Source organism: Lissotriton helveticus, chromosome 8, assembly GCF_964261635.1.
Source record: "Lissotriton helveticus chromosome 8, aLisHel1.1, whole genome shotgun sequence".
Classification (NCBI taxonomy): domain Eukaryota; kingdom Metazoa; phylum Chordata; class Amphibia; order Caudata; family Salamandridae; genus Lissotriton; species Lissotriton helveticus.
Window position 1 is genome coordinate 1,400,332,326 of NC_136069.1, and position 17,882 is coordinate 1,400,350,207.

General features: G+C 43.7%; 1 protein-coding gene across 3 annotated transcripts in view; it reads left to right on the forward strand.

The window, feature by feature from the left end:
- The window catches only part of USP25 (ubiquitin specific peptidase 25), a 528,720-nt gene that overhangs the window by 493,225 nt on the left and 17,613 nt on the right, over positions 1 to 17,882 (forward strand). For all 3 annotated transcript variants that reach the window (XM_078658355.1, XM_078658353.1, XM_078658354.1), the window contains one exon: positions 13,509 to 13,704. In XM_078658355.1, the coding sequence (XP_078514481.1) occupies positions 13,509 to 13,704 (196 nt within the window). The remainder of the gene's footprint in view (positions 1 to 13,508; positions 13,705 to 17,882) is intronic.

Consider the following 17,882-nt stretch of genomic DNA (forward strand, 5'->3'; position numbering starts at 1 on the left):
TTTCAGAAGATCTTCAGTAACCCTGTCTCTGGAAAAAACTCTGTCGTTCTACAGCTTCCTCACCATCCCTTCAATACTGCACTTATGTGAATTGCCCTCTGCCCTTTTAAAAAGATCCCATATATAGGAATCTGCCCACTGGTCAAAGCTAAGTGGCTGCTGGGACTCTGCGCCTGGAGCGCGGATAGCCTCAAAAGCAAATGACGTCTGTGTGCGGAAATGGCGCCACGCATCATTTCCGGAGCGTATCAGCATCCATGCGGACCCACAAAGGTACTGCAAAAAAGTTTCCGGATCCAGCCTGGTGCTTGGGGAATGTATTAAAAAAGTGGAGAATCTGCGGTTAGGTAGTCTCTACCAGAAAGAGCGTTACCAAAGTTACTGTATACTTTATTATATACGCATCCCACTCACACCATTATATCTCTTGCAATCCTCTTTTGTTGCCATTTGTGCGCTCCCCTTTTCTGCCACTCACAATCTTGTCAACCAAAATGACAGAAACTCCTTTTTCTGCATACCTTAACATAGTTAATACAGCATCCTTTGTTTGGGTACATTGCTACATTAGAAGTTTCTCAGCGTTAAATCATCGTATCATTTTGTTTGGTGAGGGAGGAGTTTCTCTAAAATGGCCTTTATGAATGACTAAAATGTCCTTTTTTAAGATTGGCCTAGAGATTGCTGTCATATATCACAAAAAGGCAAACATATTCATACACATATGGGCTTTGGGTTAGCCCTGTTTGTCAAGAGATCTTTTCATCTGTCATTTAAGTTTTGTTTAGGTCTTCCACAACTTAGTGTGGGGAAATGGGTCTTCCTGACAGACAGACTCTGGGTGATCACATTTTCTCTGCACATCTGCCTAAAAAGTAGTCCACTTAATTGTCAAGGATAGTAGGGCAGTCTCAAATTGAATTTCTGCTTCCATTTCATATTTAAAAATATATATATTTTCTAACGAGTTTTTGTACTTAAGTGGTTTATATTAATATATATGCATACCACATTCTGACTGCAGCTTTTCTGTTTTTATGACTTCTACACTTTTTATGCTTACTGTATATGTTTGCAAAAAAATTGAAATGAATGCTTGTCAAGACCACATCTATTGAACTTGCAAATGCTTTTGTTATTGCTGATTGCAGTTTCAGAACAATATTTTTGGTTCACTTTTGTAAAGAAAGGGTTTTTTCACGTCCAGCATTATTTTTTCTTGCTCATTCTACATAGAGGTTTCCACCGACTGTAAATGAGTTCCATTGAGATTTATTGTACTTAAATGCTTTGTTCGATGATATACTAAATGGTTTTCATAGATCTGGCCGCCTTTCACTTCAGCCAGAACATTTGAATATGCATGCAAGACTTAGCCATGTGAATTAAATCTAGTACCCCTGTTCTTTATTTTAAACATTTGGCCTTTTATCACCACATTGCCCTTCACTGCATATTTTTTATTGGGCTTTTTTTACTGAACAGTTCCCTAAAGCAAAAGCACCCCTCCATTCTTTTTTACCTTTGCCCCATATCCCTATTACTTCTATAGTAATCCATTTTTAGGTATCTGTATCGTAGGTCATGAATCCCAGTTCATATTTTGCAAATTTGTTTGCCTTTCTTGGGTTCATAAAGTGCTTAACTCTTCTTCAGGGGTAGTAAGCGCTATGTAAATCCAATCTAAATATTATAAAAATAATAATACAGTAAATAAGAAAAGCAACTTCTCATGATCTTCCATTTCTTTTAGAGTGAATTAGTAATTCGTTTTGTACAAGCTCACAGTTAGTGTATTCACTGTCCAGTCAGTAAGTTATGTTCCTGGGTTGAAAATACTCAGAACAATTCTATTGAAAATGTTATGTTTGTATTGGTGCTGATTGTGGTTCAGCACCCATATGCACCTGTATGGTAAGTTGGGCCTTACAAATTATAGGTGAACTAATTCTTGACCTTGGTATCAGTTTGTGTGTTCATCTGCTTATTGGCTTTTCAGTTGAGGTACACAGACATCAATTACATTGACATTTTACAAATCTTATACATTGGCATCGCTACTTTCTACGTAGTAACAGCTGTTATTGTGTTCAGATTAGATTCTATTTGCATGTCTTGCTTGTTGTTAGACAATGGTTGGTTGCTTTGGTTATTTCAACAGTCATAGATTTAGTATAGAGCCCAACAAGTATATAGCTGAAGTCAGCTTGCTATTCTCAGGTACGAGTGCCGGGTAGGATTCCCCAATTGCCTCTACTTTGGTCTACTTGTCTATTTGTTGGACTTAGTCATCTGCTTTAGGTGTGTCTCAAAATTCATCAGTTTCTCCTCCCAGTGATTGGATATTGTTCCTTTGCATATCCTTATTTAATGCTTTCTGTGAAAAGCAACATTCTGAATTTTCGGTCATTTGTTGACATCTTTCCTCAGTTCTTTCAGTCGGGGGACATTTCTTTGCCTTCCAGTGCATTGCTATACATCTTTCGGCTAGAACTAAGGCTAGATCTATTACGCTCTGTATGGATGTATCCAGTTCCTAGCTTGCTACTGTTCCCTGCTGTGAACAACAATTGAAAAACCTCATGCGTTTGAGGTTCCAAAGTGAGGGTTCCTCATCTAACCCTAATATTTTCCTTTATTGCTTGATGTGTCAGAAATTGAAAAGCGTGGATTCTATATTCCTCTATACACATGTTGTTGATATCAATACTCTCTTGAAAGAGGTCCCCCTTAGTGATTAATCCTGTATCGGAGTAGCAGAGGAACCAGTTGTGGCTCCATAATCCTTTCCTTCTAAGAGCATTGATAAATCATGTACTCCCTTCCACTTTGCGTAGTGCAAATGTTGGTTTGTGTTGTCAGTGGGGTGAGGCAGGTTACTCTGAGTTCTAGAATGGTGATGTAATGATGACACTCCGCAGTAAGCTAATGTAAACTTGACAAGTGCATTACCCATATGAATTAACCACCTTATGAATGATTTTTGTCTTTGGCCTAATATTCCACTGGAAGGTGTTCCTTTAGAAGAGTTGCTTTAGTATCCTGCTGCCGGAGGTCCTGATGAAGCACCTGAAGAAATAAGTCAGAAAGCTTTAATTTTACATGAGTTCACTTCAGAGACCCAGAGATAAGGAAGTGTGAATAATATGAGCTGGTAAACAACTACTACTAGTGAAGCTATCAAAGATAAAATAGAAAAACACTATTGAATGGTATTTTCCCAAAGATCATTTGGAAGGAAAATTAACTCTCTCTGTAGAAAGTCAGTGATGATTGTCATAGTAGATGGTACTTCTGAAAACTCACACTTCTATATTATTGTGTGGAAGAAGGTAGATTTTATCTCCTAGTATAGAGAGATTCTCAACTTATGAAGAGTGCAGACAGTGACAAAGGCCTGATAGCAAAAGCTTTAAACTGAAAATATATCTTGTCTGACTGGAACTTTGGATATTGTACATGCAGTAGACGGTGGAAGGCACAAGTAATTTCGGCTTAGGAGTTTTGTTTTGTAGTACACTATTAATCTGCAGACTCCTACAAGGCATGTAATGTGTCTACTACTTCTAAATATAAATACTTTGTGTGAGTTATTTCACCTCATCTTAACTTAGATTTTTTTTATAATTTAGACATTTATGGTATGTTTAAATGCCTCATTGGTTTACGGAAAGAGTTTTTTCTGTCAACAGATTTCTCTTGCCATTTTGTTAACGGCCCCCTTCTTTAAATATTTAATTTGTGCTGGATATTCCCGTATTTAATTGTTGGATTCTTATTCGAATACTTTTCGACTATATCTGCATTGAAATAAATAACAAACCTTACCTAGGAGCTGAAACATGTATGTTATGTGCTCCTAAGTTATGAAGTAATATGCTCTAGACCAGGGGTACTCATAGTACGGCCCGCGGGCCGCCAGCGGCCCTGCAAGCCTTCCCTGGCGGCCCGCAGACATCGTACCAGTTTAAAAAAAAAAAAATTCGGGGTTGTCAGTAAACATCGCCGGTTGCAGCAGCCTGGACTCTGAGAGGCTCTGCTCTGTGGGGACCTGGAGATTCCAGCCATAGAGTGGAGCTGCAGGGGCCTCAGAAGAGGTGAAACAGAACAAAGCCTCATTAACAAGTCAATGGCCTTTTAAAGACCTGTGAAGTGCTCAGGGCTGTGTGCGCACCAGGCAAGCTGTCTCATCCCGGGCTGACACACACGAGGGGGGGGGGCGGGGGGATGCCCTTTGAATGCAATGGGCGTTGCACGCCTGTATGTGGCACATATATTTCCTCTGCAGAAGCTCTTGCTCCCCCGAGTAGCATTTGTTTTATCAACACTGAAGGGATGAAAGTCTGAGTCAGCCCAGCCTTACTTGGAATCTCTGCCCTCCAGATTACACCTGATCTCTGCCGCGGTGGTCCAGCGAGCACTCGTGCACCCTCTACATTAGTGTGTCATTACTAATGTGCTGCAGATTTTGTGAAGGCTGGGGAAGGTGGTTCGATGTGTGCAGCAAAAAGCTCTTGCTTTTCGTGATATTTCTAATGGAATTATTACACCTCGCCTAGACAGAGATAGGGAGACGGAGATGGAAAGAGAGGGAGAGAGTCAGGGGAGGGCGAGGGAGGGAGAGACAGAGGGAAGGAGAGTCAGGGGAGGGCGAGGGAGGGAGAGTCAGGGAAGGGCGAGGGAGGCAGAGAGAAGGAGTGTCAGGGGAGGGTGAGGGAGGGAGAGACGGAGGGAGGGAGAGTCAAGGGAGGGCGAGGGAGGGAGATGGAGGGAGAGTCACGGGAGGACGAGGGAGGGAGAGACGGAGGGAGAGTCAGGGTAGGGGGAGGGAGAGAGAGGGAGAGTCACAGGAGGGCGAGGGAGGGAGAGACAGAGGGAGGGAGAGTCAGGGGAGGGCGGGGGAGGGAAAGGGAGGGAGAGTCCGGGAAGGGCGAGGGAGGGAGAGTCAGAGGAGGGCGAGGGAGGGAAAGTCAGGGGAAGGAGAGGGAGGGAGGGAGAGTCAAGGGAGGGCGAGGGAGGGAAAGAGTCAAGGGAGAGAGGGAGGGAGAGTCAGGGGAGAGGGAGGGAGAGTCAGGGGAGAGGGAGGGAGAGTCAGGGGAGGGCGGGGGAGGGAAAGAGTCAGGGGAGGGAGGGAGAGAGAGGGAAAGAGTCAGGGGAGGGCGAGGTAGGGAAAGGGGGAGGGAGAGTCAGGGGAGGGCGAGGGAGGGAGAGACGGAGAGACGGAGGGAGAGAGAGGGAGGGAGAGTCAGGGGAGGGCGGGGGAGGGAAATAGTCAAGGGAGGGAGAGTCAGGGGAGGGCGAGGGAGGGAAAGAGTCAAGGGAGGGAGAGTCAGGCGAGGGAGGGAAAGAGTCAAGGGAGGGAGAGAGGGAGGGAGAGTCAGGGAAGGGCGAGGGAGAGAGGGAGGGTCAGGAGAGGGTGAGGGAGGGAGAGAGTCAATGGAGAGAGAGGGAGGGAGAGTCAGGGGAGGGCGAGGTAGGGAAAGGGGGAGGGAGAGAGGAGGGAGAGTCGGGGGAGGGCGGGGGAGGGAAATAGTCAAGGGAGGGAGAGCGGGAGGAAGAGTCAGGGGAGGGCGAGGGAGGGAAAGAGTCAAGGGAGGGAGAGGGAGGGAGAGTCAGGGGAGGGCGAGGGAGGGAAAGAGTCAAGGGAGGGAGTGTCAGGGGAGGGCGAGGGAGGGAAAGAGTCGAGAGAGGGAGGGAAAGAGTCGAGGGAGGGAGGGAGAGTCAGGGAAGGGCGAGGGAGGGAGAGAGTCAAGGGAGGGAGAGTCAGGGAAGGGAGGGGGAGGGAGAGAGTCAAGGGAGGGAGAGAGGGAGGGAAAGAGTCAGGGGAGGGTGAGGGAGAGGGGGAATCAGGGGAGGGAGAGTCAGGGGAGGGCGAGGGAGGGAAAGAGTCAGGGAAGGGCGAGGGAGAGAGAGGGAGAGTCAGGGGTGGGTCAGGGGAGGGAGAGAGTCAAGGAGGCAGGGCGAGGGAGGGAGAGTCAGGGGAGGGAGGGAGAGTCAGGGAAGGGCGAGGGAGGGAAAGAGTCAGGGGAGGGCGAGGGAGAGAAAGAGTCAGGGGAGGGCGAGGGAGAGGGAGAGAGAGGGAGGGAAGCAGGAGGGAGGGACACAGAGGGAGACAGCGAGAAGGAGGGAGACAGCGAGAGGGAGGGAGAGAGAGAGAGGGGGGAGACAGGGTGAGGAGGGAGACAGAGGGTGAGGAGGGAGACAGAGGGTGAGGAGGGAGACAGAGAGAGGGAGGGAGACAGAGGGAGGGAGGGAGACAGAGGGAGGGAGGGAGGGAGACAGAGAGAGGGAGACAAAGAGAGAGGGAGAGAGAGAGATGTATATATGCTGGGTCTGGTGGCTCAGTGGACGAAGACGCCCGCAGCAGGGGCCTGTGTTCAACCTCATTGTCAGTTTTTTTTGTCTCTAGCCCCGCCCCCCTCTCTTACTGACCCCGCCCCCACCAGTGCAGCCCTCGGCCACAAACCACACTGTAAATTTGGCCCCTGAGAGAAAGTTTGTGAGTACCCATGCTCTAGACCTTGCCTAAAGTAATTTATAGATGGACATCTTTTACAACACTTAAAAATCAATAGTTTTCACTTGACTAACTGAACTTATTTTAAAAAACGTGTTGGAGGCATATGAGCTGCAGATTCTACACTTTGCATTAGATCGCCACCTGGTGTTGGGCTCGGATGATTGCATGTTGTTGTCGTCTTGGAAGAAGTCTTTGCAGTCACGAGATAAGTGACTCCTCCCTTGGACGATAGTGCGCATGGGCATCGGCTCCATCCTTAAAAAAAAAAAAATTCCGCTACTGGGTTCGGATGCAACTTTTCCGCTCCGGTTCGAAATTCTTCTTTTCAAAGACTTGGACACGCAAAAACTTCTAAAAACAAACTTTAACTTCAATATACATAGACTCGACCTCATCGCTTAAATCCCGGTCGTCGACGTGGGCCTTTGGGCCTATCCACGTGGTGAGGCCTACAACTCATGGAAAGGACACCATTCAAGAAATGCCCCGGGTCTGGAGCAAAATTTCCACATAGCGACCATAACAAGGTGTGTAACCTGTGTTTATCACCTGAACACGACGAGTCCAGCTGCACAGCTTGTGCATCCTTTCGATCCAAGAAGACCATTCGAGATCGGAGGGCCTGTCGACACGATATGCAGAGATCAGCTCCAGAACCGGTGGATATCTTCGATGAAGAACCATGTGTCCCTGAGAAAGATTCCGATGATCTCTAGGTCGTATCTGAGGCAGACGTCTCCGATGACTCCATACCATCAGGTCAACGCTTGAGTAAGACTGTCCCTACCCTATCCCCAACCCATACACCAAAGGCTAAGGTCAAATTCAGCTTTCGGGCCCAGTTTAGCCCCAGACATTGCTTCGAAAGCCCCGCCATCGAGCCCAGCTCCGAAGAAAATATTAAAGCCTTCCGGTAGCTCCATACCGAGCAAACCGCACGTGCCGATACCACCAGCTCCCTCGGCACCGAAACCGAAAGAAGTCCCGGTTCTGAAAAAGACTCTGAAACCGTTGACTTCTACACCGAACCCAATGAAGCCTGCTTCGACCCCAAAACCTTCGGTGCCGAAACCCACAAAGCCTGATTCTGATGCCTCCAAGCCCTCTAATTACGCCTCGACTCCGAAAACAATACCTTCTGTGCCAAAAAGTACGCCAAAGGACTATACAACAACTCCTACGGCTAAAGTCAAACAGAAACCAGGCCCGGAGCCGAAAAAATCAGCACCAAGAGCATTTTCTCAAGAAGAGCTTTTTAGACCTGAGCCTTTGCAAAAAAAGGATATACATAGATCCAGAAACAGGACATGTTTCCACTATGCCACATAGGAAGAGGAAGATAGACACAGCACCTTCAACTCCAGTGCCTGTCAAGAAGGATTCTGCCACATCACCTATGCACCCTTCTTCTGTACTTCCTCTTTCACCTTCTATTCCTTTTAACACCTCACCTCAAATTTCACCTCTTCGTTCACCACAAAATTCTCCACCTCAATCTTCACCTCCTCAAAATGAAGATGAGTATAACATAGGGGATGGGGAAGACCGAGATGAGCCCTTTCCATATCCTGCTGATATACCAGACTGGGAATATCCAAACCCACAAGATGTACCAGATATCCCTGACCCACATACATATTCATCCAAACCATCTCCTCCTGAAGATAATATTGGGTTTGGACATCTAATTAATAGGGCTGCCATCTATCATAATGTAACAATGCACTCAGATGAGGCAGAGGAAGATTTTTTGTTAGACACTTTTGAGCAATCACAAAAAACTGTTCAAATATTACCCATGATTAAAGGGGTCATTAAGCATGCCCCAGAAGTGTTTAAAGATCCTGTACGAGCTAGGATCATAAACCCAAGAATAGAAAATAAGCATTGGAAATGCAATAGGTCTCGCATTAGAAAAGTTGGAGCTAATTTTTTTGTAGATGTAATTATTTTTTTACTTATGTTGACGTTAGACCTCGGTGTGACCAAGATTCGCTTGGCAGTGTTATATCAGGCTATCATACGTGGGATAATGCCATGTAATTATCAACTATTGACAATGACAATAGTTGTGGAGTTGACTACCAGCCTTTCTAAAAAAAAATTACAATCTCCGTTTAAAAAAAGAAATTAAACACAGAAAAACTCTTTGGTCATATTGTCAAATGTTGGAGAATCGTGCCAGTGACCAATCCACGACTCATTAAAAACGACATTGCCAAAGAGACAATGCGACGGAACAGGAAATACCAAGCTGCCTTTTCCTTCGATTACCTGATTATTTGTTTGCAAGCGTTTATCGCAGCCACGAGGAACCGTTGGAGTGCAACACCAGTTTGACCCACGATTATTCACAATCTCATTTTGGAAATATTGCCTGCAATATAGAACAACATGTAGAAAGTAAGTCGGCAGATAGATGTTGTTCCTTAAGTAGGGAAAAAGTTATTTCTCATAAACCGAGGTCTAACGTTGACATTGGCGCGAAATGAAGACTAGTCGGATGGGGTGGCGGGTGGGAGGCGGGGGAGAAGGAGAGTGAGCAGCCTTTGATGAGCGAGGGGGGAGGGGGGAAGGGGGAGGAGAAACGAGAGACACGGCCTGGCGGCCGTGAAAGTGAAAGCTCTTGGAATTGCTGTGGGGAGGGGGGAGGAGAAATGCGACACGGCCGAAAGCCTTTGATGCAACAGGGGGCGGAGCGGATCCCTCGCAAGTGGAGCTACTGGCGGCAGATGGCTGGCTTTCATGTGCACACGCATTAAGCTTTCTTTTCACGGGCACTGCATGGAATCGCCCGATCGTTAAGCTCTGGTTAAGCCCCTATATTCTCGCAAGCTCAATGCACAAGCGCATTGACAGGCGAGACCTAAAAAGTACAGGTCCGCTCCTGGGGATCCTGCTTACATTAAAGGTCAGCTACCCTTAGATTCCTTAGTCGTGTCAATTGCTTGAAAAAGAGCAAATTCACAGACATCAGGTGAGGCACCACCTCCTGATAAAGAATAAAAAATAATAGATGCTTCTGGCAAAAGGATAGCTGCACAAGCTAGCAATACATGGCGTATAGCTAACACACAAGCCCTCCTCGCAAGATACGACAGGGCTCATTATGACCAGTTAGAAACCCTTTTACAACATCAACCTGACCAATATAAAGCACAGGCAAATTACCTTATACAGGAGGGTAAGCTTATTTCAAATGCCTCAATAAAGTGCACTTTTGATGTAGCATACACTGCATCTAGAGCAATAAACACTAGCGTCCTGCTTAGAAGACATGCGTGGCTACGCATTTTAGGGTTTAAGCAAGAGGTGCAAACAACCATCTTAAATCAACCATTTAACCAACAACAATTGTTTGGTCCAGAGGTAGTCGTAGCACTTGAAAAAAGACACTGATACTGCAAAATCTATGTGAGCTTTGCAGTCCACTCAACAAAGAGGCTCCTTTCATCGCTCCTTTTATAGAGGAGGCTCCACGCAAACTGGAGCAGACAATTCAACCTCCTTTAAAAACAATACGCAAACATCCTCCAATAGAGGATATTTTAGAGGAGGTTACAGAGGGAATAACAATAAGGGAAGAGGTCGAGGTAATAACAACAATCGATCCTCTTCCACCACTAAACAGTGACTTCCTCTGCTCCCCCAACAGCATACCACTCCTGTAGGGGGGAGATTAACACAGTTCCTACCTGTCTGGAATTCCATCACAACAGACAAGTGGGTAAGACAAATTATCCAGTATAGTTACTGCGTAGCGCTGATAGCTACCCCTCCACATATACCACCTAGACAGTGTTCAATGTCCACAGAACATCTGACGCTGCTACAACAAGAAGTTCTCTCATTGCTGCAAAAAGATGCAATAGAGCTAGTTCCGTTAAAACACCAAGGAACAGGGGTTTACTCACTCTATTTCCTAATACCCCAAAAGGATGGAACACTAAGACCAATTCTGGACCTAAGGCCTCTCAATCTGTATATACAATCAGATCATTTTCACATGATAAGTTTACGACAAGTGCTCCCATTGTTGCAACAAGGCGATTTCCTAACCACACTACACCTCAAGGACGCCTACTTCCACATTCCCATACATCCTTCTCACAGGAAGTACCTCAGATTTGTACTAGAAGGACAACACTATCAGTTCAAAGTCCTTCCACTCGGGGTCACAACTGCACCAAGAGTGTTTACAAAGTGCCTAGCAGTAGTAGCAGCACATCTCAGAAGACAACATATCCACGTCTTCCCATACTTGGATGATTGGCTCATAAAAGCCAAGTCATTCACTCAGTGTGTCCAACACACATCTCAAACAATTCGAACACTGCATGGCTTGGGGTTTACAATCAACTACACCAAGTCACATCTCCAGCCCTCTCATGTACATCAATACCTGGGGGCTACCATAAACACCAATACAGCTCTGGCTTATCCCAGTCCATCCAGGATACAGAGCATTCAAGCCTTAGTTACAAGGTTTCAAAACCAACACTCTGTCCCAGCCAGAGTGTTCATGCAATTGATAGGTATGATGGCATCTTGCATATTTATTGTACCATATGCAAGACTGCAAATGCACCCATTGCAGGAATGTCTAGCACATCAGTGGAATCAGGCACAAGGACAACTAACAGACCTGGTGTTGGTGGACAGCCGCACACATCGCTCTCTGCAGTGGTGGAACAACACCAAAAACTTGTCCAAAGGGCGGCCGTTCCTGGAGCCAGTTCCACTGATAGTACTGACAACGGACGCATCTCTGACAGGATGGGGAGCACATCTGCTCCACCACACAACTCAGGGAATATGGACCGCTCAACAAAAGGTGCTTCACATCAATCACCTAGAGTTGCTGGGAATTTTCCTAGCACTAAAGTCCTTTCAAATGCACATACGGAACAAAGCTATCTTAATCCGGACGGACAACATGACAGCCATATACTACATACAAAAGCAAGGAGGCACACATTCCCTGCAGCTGTCCCAACTCACACAAAACATTTGGAGATGGGCCATTCCACAAAAGATATATCTGCTTGCAGACCACCTTCCAGGAGTTCACAATCCGATAGCAGATCTGTTAAGTCGACAGACACAACAGATTCACGAATGGGAACTACATCTGCAAGTTCTTCAACCATTCTTTAACAAGTGGGGTCATCCAGACATACACCTGTTTGCCACTCATGAAAAACGCAAAATGCCCAACCTTCGCCACCAGGTTTCCACACCCGTTCTCCTAGGGCAGTGCGATATCCATGAACTGGTCAGGCAGATTTGCGTACGCTTTTCCGCCAATCCCACTAATACCACTAGTGGTATGCAAGCTCAGACAGCAGTCTCTCAAACTGATCCTGGTAGCGCCCACATGGGCACGCCAACCGTGGTTCACCACAGTGCTAAAACATTCTCTAGTTCCACACCAAAAACTGTGTCTGACACCACCCATGCTAACGCAGAACCATGGAGACATCAGGCATCCAGATCCAAGTCAACTGAATCTGGTGATCTGGCTCCTGATTCTTAGAGTTTAGTTACCTTAACCTACCACCTGACTGTATGAATATCATTAAGGAAGCCAGAAGACCTACTACTAGAGCTTTCTATGCTGCTAAATGGACAAGATTTGCCATTTACTGCACTAATAATCAAATTGATCCTTTGGATGCTTCCATCCAAAATATTATCGGTTACCTTCTCCATTTACAATGATGTAATCTGGCATATTCATCTATACGATTACATCTTGCAGCCATTGCGGCATACCTACAAAACAGACAACATATGTTGTTGTTTAGAATACCAGCAATAAAAGCTTTCATGGAAGGATTAAAACAAATCATTCCTCCTAGGGTACCACCCTCTCCATTTTGGAACCTTAATATTGTTCTTACAAGGCTCATGGGACCCCCTTTTGAACCTTTACACAAATGTGAACTGCAATTTCTCACATGGAAAACCGCTTTTCTCATTGCTATTACCTCTTAGAAGAGTTAGTGAGATTAAAGCTTTCACCATCCAAGTTGTTAAATGTATACAAATATGCTATCACAAGGTAAAACGCACATTAACAGTTCCTCCTAGAGCGCACTCCACATGCAAACTAGGAGCCTCCATGGCTTTCTTAGAGAACATTCGCCTAGAAAACATCTGCAAGGCAGCAACATGGTCTACAACACACACCTTCACTAAACACTGTTGTGTTGATGTGAAAGCCAAGCAGCAAGCTGCAGTAGGCCAGGTTGTCCTTAAAACTCTTTCAAACTACTGCAACGGATACAGGTGACCACCGCTAGGGGAGACACTGCTGCACAATCGATACAAAGTGTAGGATCTGCAGCTCATATGCCTCGAACGGAAAATGCTACTTACCAGTATGCATCTGTTCTTGGCATGTTGAGCTGCAGATTTCTACACGCCCTCCCGCCTCCCCGGGACCTGTATCTGTTCCAGTTTTTATCTTAATTGGATATACACGCATGGACATCCTTTCTTTCTACTGACTCCATCATTTCCAATCATGGCGAAAAACAATCTAAGGATGGTGCCGATGCCCATGCGCACTATCGTCCAAGGGAGAAGTCACCTGTCTCGTGACTACAAAGACTTCTTCCAAGACGACAACAACATGCAATCATCCGAGCCCAACACCAGGTGGCGATTTAATGCAAAGTGTAGAAATCTGCAGCTCTACATACCAAGAACAGATGCATTCTGGTAAGTAGCATTTTCCTTTCTGCACATTCTTTTCTCTCATTACAAAAGGGGTTCATATAGTTTGAATATGATGCTCAGAATCTAATGAAACCTGGTGTTGGTTTATTGGTTTTTCATCATAGATGTGGGCACATCGATTTTACTCAAATGTCAGTAAGGAGCGTTTGTGACTGCTTGATTGGAAACTTTAACGCATCCTAAGGAGAACACTGTCTAATCCCGTTTCTTTTTTATATTCTCCTGTTTTTTGCATGTCATGAAGAAAGTAAATGCTAGTGCTGCTGGCCAATTCGAGACTGGAGAGGACAGTGCTGTGAACAGTGGCCTAGCCATTATGAATGAGTTTATTGTTCCCTGCTTGCCATTGCTGCTGGTCGATGAAATGGAAGAGAAGGACATTGTTGCTGTTGAAGATATGCGAAATCGTTGGTGTTCATATCTTGGGCAAGAAATGGAGCGTAAGTATTTTTATAAAATAGTTTAAAAAAGTTTGTGTGCTTGTATAACTATTTTTCTGTCCATTTTACTCATCATTTCAGTTGTTTCACTCCTACTACAGAAGTTTGATCAGTTTACCTTATAGTATGTGTGGCAAGAAATGGGTCACTCCTATACAAATACAGTAAAGAAAAGAAAAAAAGCAATGTTGACATTTAGCATATGAGTTAAAACCAAAATGTGTATCACAAGCATGCGCAAGTATGGACTTTACAATTGTTAACAATCTTATGCCGTTTATTATTTCTGATGGATACTTCTTTTTTTATTTAAAAGTTTGAGTTTATTTAAAATATGTAAAGAGCAAATAACTGTAGGGTAAGGGAAACAACAATGTAGTGGGTATATCTTTTTACAGGTATGGTAATATGAAAATACACTAAGAAATACAAATCTGCTGTATGCAATTGTAATTGAAGTATAACAATAAACCGATAATATTTTGTCCCATAAATTAATGGCCGAGCATTCCAGTAAGTTTGCTTCCCATGCCAACTCAGTTTTTGATTTAGAACTATCATTAGAAGAGATTAATGTTTTTAGATGTAGAGGCTTTGGTATTGGTGGTTAATAGTTTGAGCTGTCTGTGAAGAAAGGCACAGTTTGAGGAATATCTGATATGAGATGCGTTAAAGATTTATGAAAGAGTTTACTTTGTTTCTTGGATGGCAAGGGTAAGAGAAATTTATTTTAAAGTTCCGAAAAGGGTAAAATCTGGCCATTAGTAAAAAGTTGAGATACCTCAGTTCCTCCAAATTTTCCAGTAGATGGAATGATTATTTATTTAGATGTTTGTTATGCCAGATAGTTTGTTGAAGGAGACTGAGGAGAGACCTATGTGTATAAGAATGTAGGGATGATAGAAATTGGTGTTAGTGAGCAATAGCAGGGGTACATAATTGGGAAATACAAATTGTAAATTACAGTAGCTCTTGAAAATCAAAGGGTGCTATAATGGTTTTTCCAGCAAAAAACATTCATAGAGTATGAGGTGAGTGAGTGGAATTAAGTCAATGAGCTGATTGTTTTAAGGCAAAAGCATGATGATAGTGTTTAAAATTAGGAAAGTGAACACCTCCTTCGGATTTGTTTTTCTTAAAATTAGTAAGGCTATCTAAGATCTCTGACCCTTCCATAAGAAAATGGACAGTAGTCTGTTTTTAAAATAACAATTTGGGATCTGAGTTGGGATCATTGAAATGATGTATAATATGATAAGAGTTAACATAAGCTTAATAGAGCCAATCTGCCCCAGAAAGAAATTTGATTTAATATCTATTATATCTTTAATGTTGTTTGTGAACCATAATTCTAAATACTTTATTTTAGTAGGTTGCCATGAGAAGTCAGCAGAGTTTAATTGCTGTCTGGTACAGTGGATATTTAGAGGGAGCGTGTCTTATGTATCAGTGTTGGTATCAGTGTTGGGCTCATAACCTGACAGGTGAGAAAATACTGAAACATTTTCCATGAAGGATGGAATGGATTGAGAAGGGCTGGAGCAATAGGATCATCTCTGCATAAACAGATCACTTAATAAGCTTCTCACAAAGTTGAAGACCAAAAATGTTGGGATCTTGTCGAATTGTAGTCAGGAAGGGTTACAGTGCAATGATAAATAGGAGATGGGATAAGGGGCAACCGTGATGTACTCTTTAACCTCTTGAATGCTCATGACGAGCTCAGCTCGTCATGAACAACGGCGCTCCGGTGCTCATGACGAGCTGAGCTCGTCAGGACCGTGCCCGTTCCGTGGAACGCTCGCAAGCTGGGCTGATTTCCCTACTGTGCTGAACGTTCCATTGGAACGGGCGCAGTCATGACGAGCTCAGCTCGTTATGAGCATGGGGGCGCTGTACGCGCCCACCCGCCCCCAGCACAGCGGGGGAATCCCCCAGCTGCGAAGGGGCTAATGAAAGAGAAATAATCAGATATGATGCCGTTAACACAAATGAGCTTTAGGGTCAGAGTAAAATAAAGAAATTAAGCTACAAAGTTTTGGGGGCAACAGATCCATTTTAATGCTGCAAACGTGAAATCCCATCCAGTCCTGTTGAAAGCTTTTTCAGCATCCAAAGCAATAGCCGTCAACGCATAATCTGGTGTAGGGGCATTCCCTAGACGTTGAGGAAAACACAGGCATCATCAGAAGGTCTGGTAGAATGGGATCAATACGCATAGCTAGTATTTTCGCAAAAATCTTATAATCTGCGTTAACGAAGGTTATGGGTAAGTATGTTTTACAATATTTATGATCTCTGTTCTCTTTTGGAATTAAGCAAAATCAACAATCCTGAAAGTACCTTGAGAAGCATCTTGGTTAATGAAAAAATTAAATAAAAGTATAAGGTATTGGAGAAGGATCTTTGCAAAATGGGCATAGCATTCCATGGTTAAACAATCTGGTCCAGAAGCTTTGCCCTTCTATGTAAGAGATACTGCATCAGTGATGTGAATTAAAGTCCTCCCACTCTAATTATATAAAATCAACACATGAGGTTTGTGGTGAATTCATATTTTGAAAGAAAGTAGATGTCTGATGGAGAGGGATTTTTGTGGGGTATAATATTTTTTTACAACTCAACGTTTTTGGCAAGGAAATAGTCACAAAAACGGGATGGCGCTCATATAGGCACCACAATGTCACTTTCAACGTCAACAATGCCAAATCAGAGCCATCAACGCCACCTAATGTACTGATCAAGATTACCGGATCCCACCTGGCACCTGTGAAATATTTTAAAGGTGAGGAATCTGCTGTTAGTTTCTACCAGAATTTTGTTTTACCGAAGGTAAGTTGTTGATTGGACTGCAACAATTTCATAAAACCCATGAATAGCCTAAAAAGAAGTCTGAATTGCCTTAACTGAAGTAGGTGTAGGCCAGGACACTATTTTTGCTACTTCCTTTTCATTCATTTTTATGCCCTCATTTGTAGTGGTGAACCCTAAAAACCTAATTTATAGTGGTGTGAAAAAGGCACTTATAAATTTTAGCAAAAGGGCAATGCTCTCGAAATGTTACAAAATCTCCATCACATATGTGAGGTTCCAAGGTATCAAAGTACATAGAAATATCATCTAAACGTGTAGTGTAGTACACATCCAGAAATCTCAACGCCTCGCCAATAAAATACTGAAATGGTGCAGGAGCATTTCAAAGTCCCAAAGATTTGACCTCACATGCACAATCTAAACTTAATAATGTAGCTGTTTTCCACTCATCTCCTACCCATGCCCTTAATAGCTAAAAACCTCCTTTTAAATCAAATTTCTTGAATACTTTTGCATCTCTGAAGTAGTTGCATAACATAACATAATGTGTATGAAATGCAGCTAACGTTGAGGTCATGAAGTAGGGCACTTAAAAAAGAGGAAAAAGATGTCCATGATACCGGACTTTTCATGTAGCCCACCAGTTCTTAGCACTGTAAAGAAAAGGTGTTATGTTTACCTAATTTGATGATACTCAATTTACGGACCACATTCGGTAAAGTGATGAGTTAGCTGTGCTATTATTTGAACTTGTGATCTGCAGATCAGAGTAAATGTTTGCAATAAGCATTTTTCTCTACAGGCCATATTACTGGCATCTAAGAGAAAAACGTGGGGCCTTGTGTTTGCTTCTGGTACTCTAACATCGTCCTGTAATTTCCCTTCATGGTTAATAAGGAGTATTCAATATCAATGACTCTATGCCCAATCAAAAATAAGGTATACTCACTGACTGGCTTCAGATAGTTGTGGGCTGGGCCACCAAGGAAGCTACACTCTAGATTTGTATGCCACAATCTGATTGCTTCATAAGGTTTTATTACCTCTTATTATTTATATGTCTAATTGCAGACCATTCATCCACAGGCCCACTTATGTACAATTTGACCATATGTATACTTGATGTGTAACCCATATTCTAGTGCAAACCATACTTTGCCTGATCGCAATACATCTGTCATACATTTGCACAAAACCACATTAGCCCTTCCCTTCTGATCATTTGAGTTCATTTTCATACACCTGAGGGTATACTGTAGTTTAAGGAAATAATTTGAACACATATGTTCAATATAGTACAAGTTGCCAAATATCAATATTTCAAACAAACACTGAGACACGCTAAAACATCATTCACATAAGGG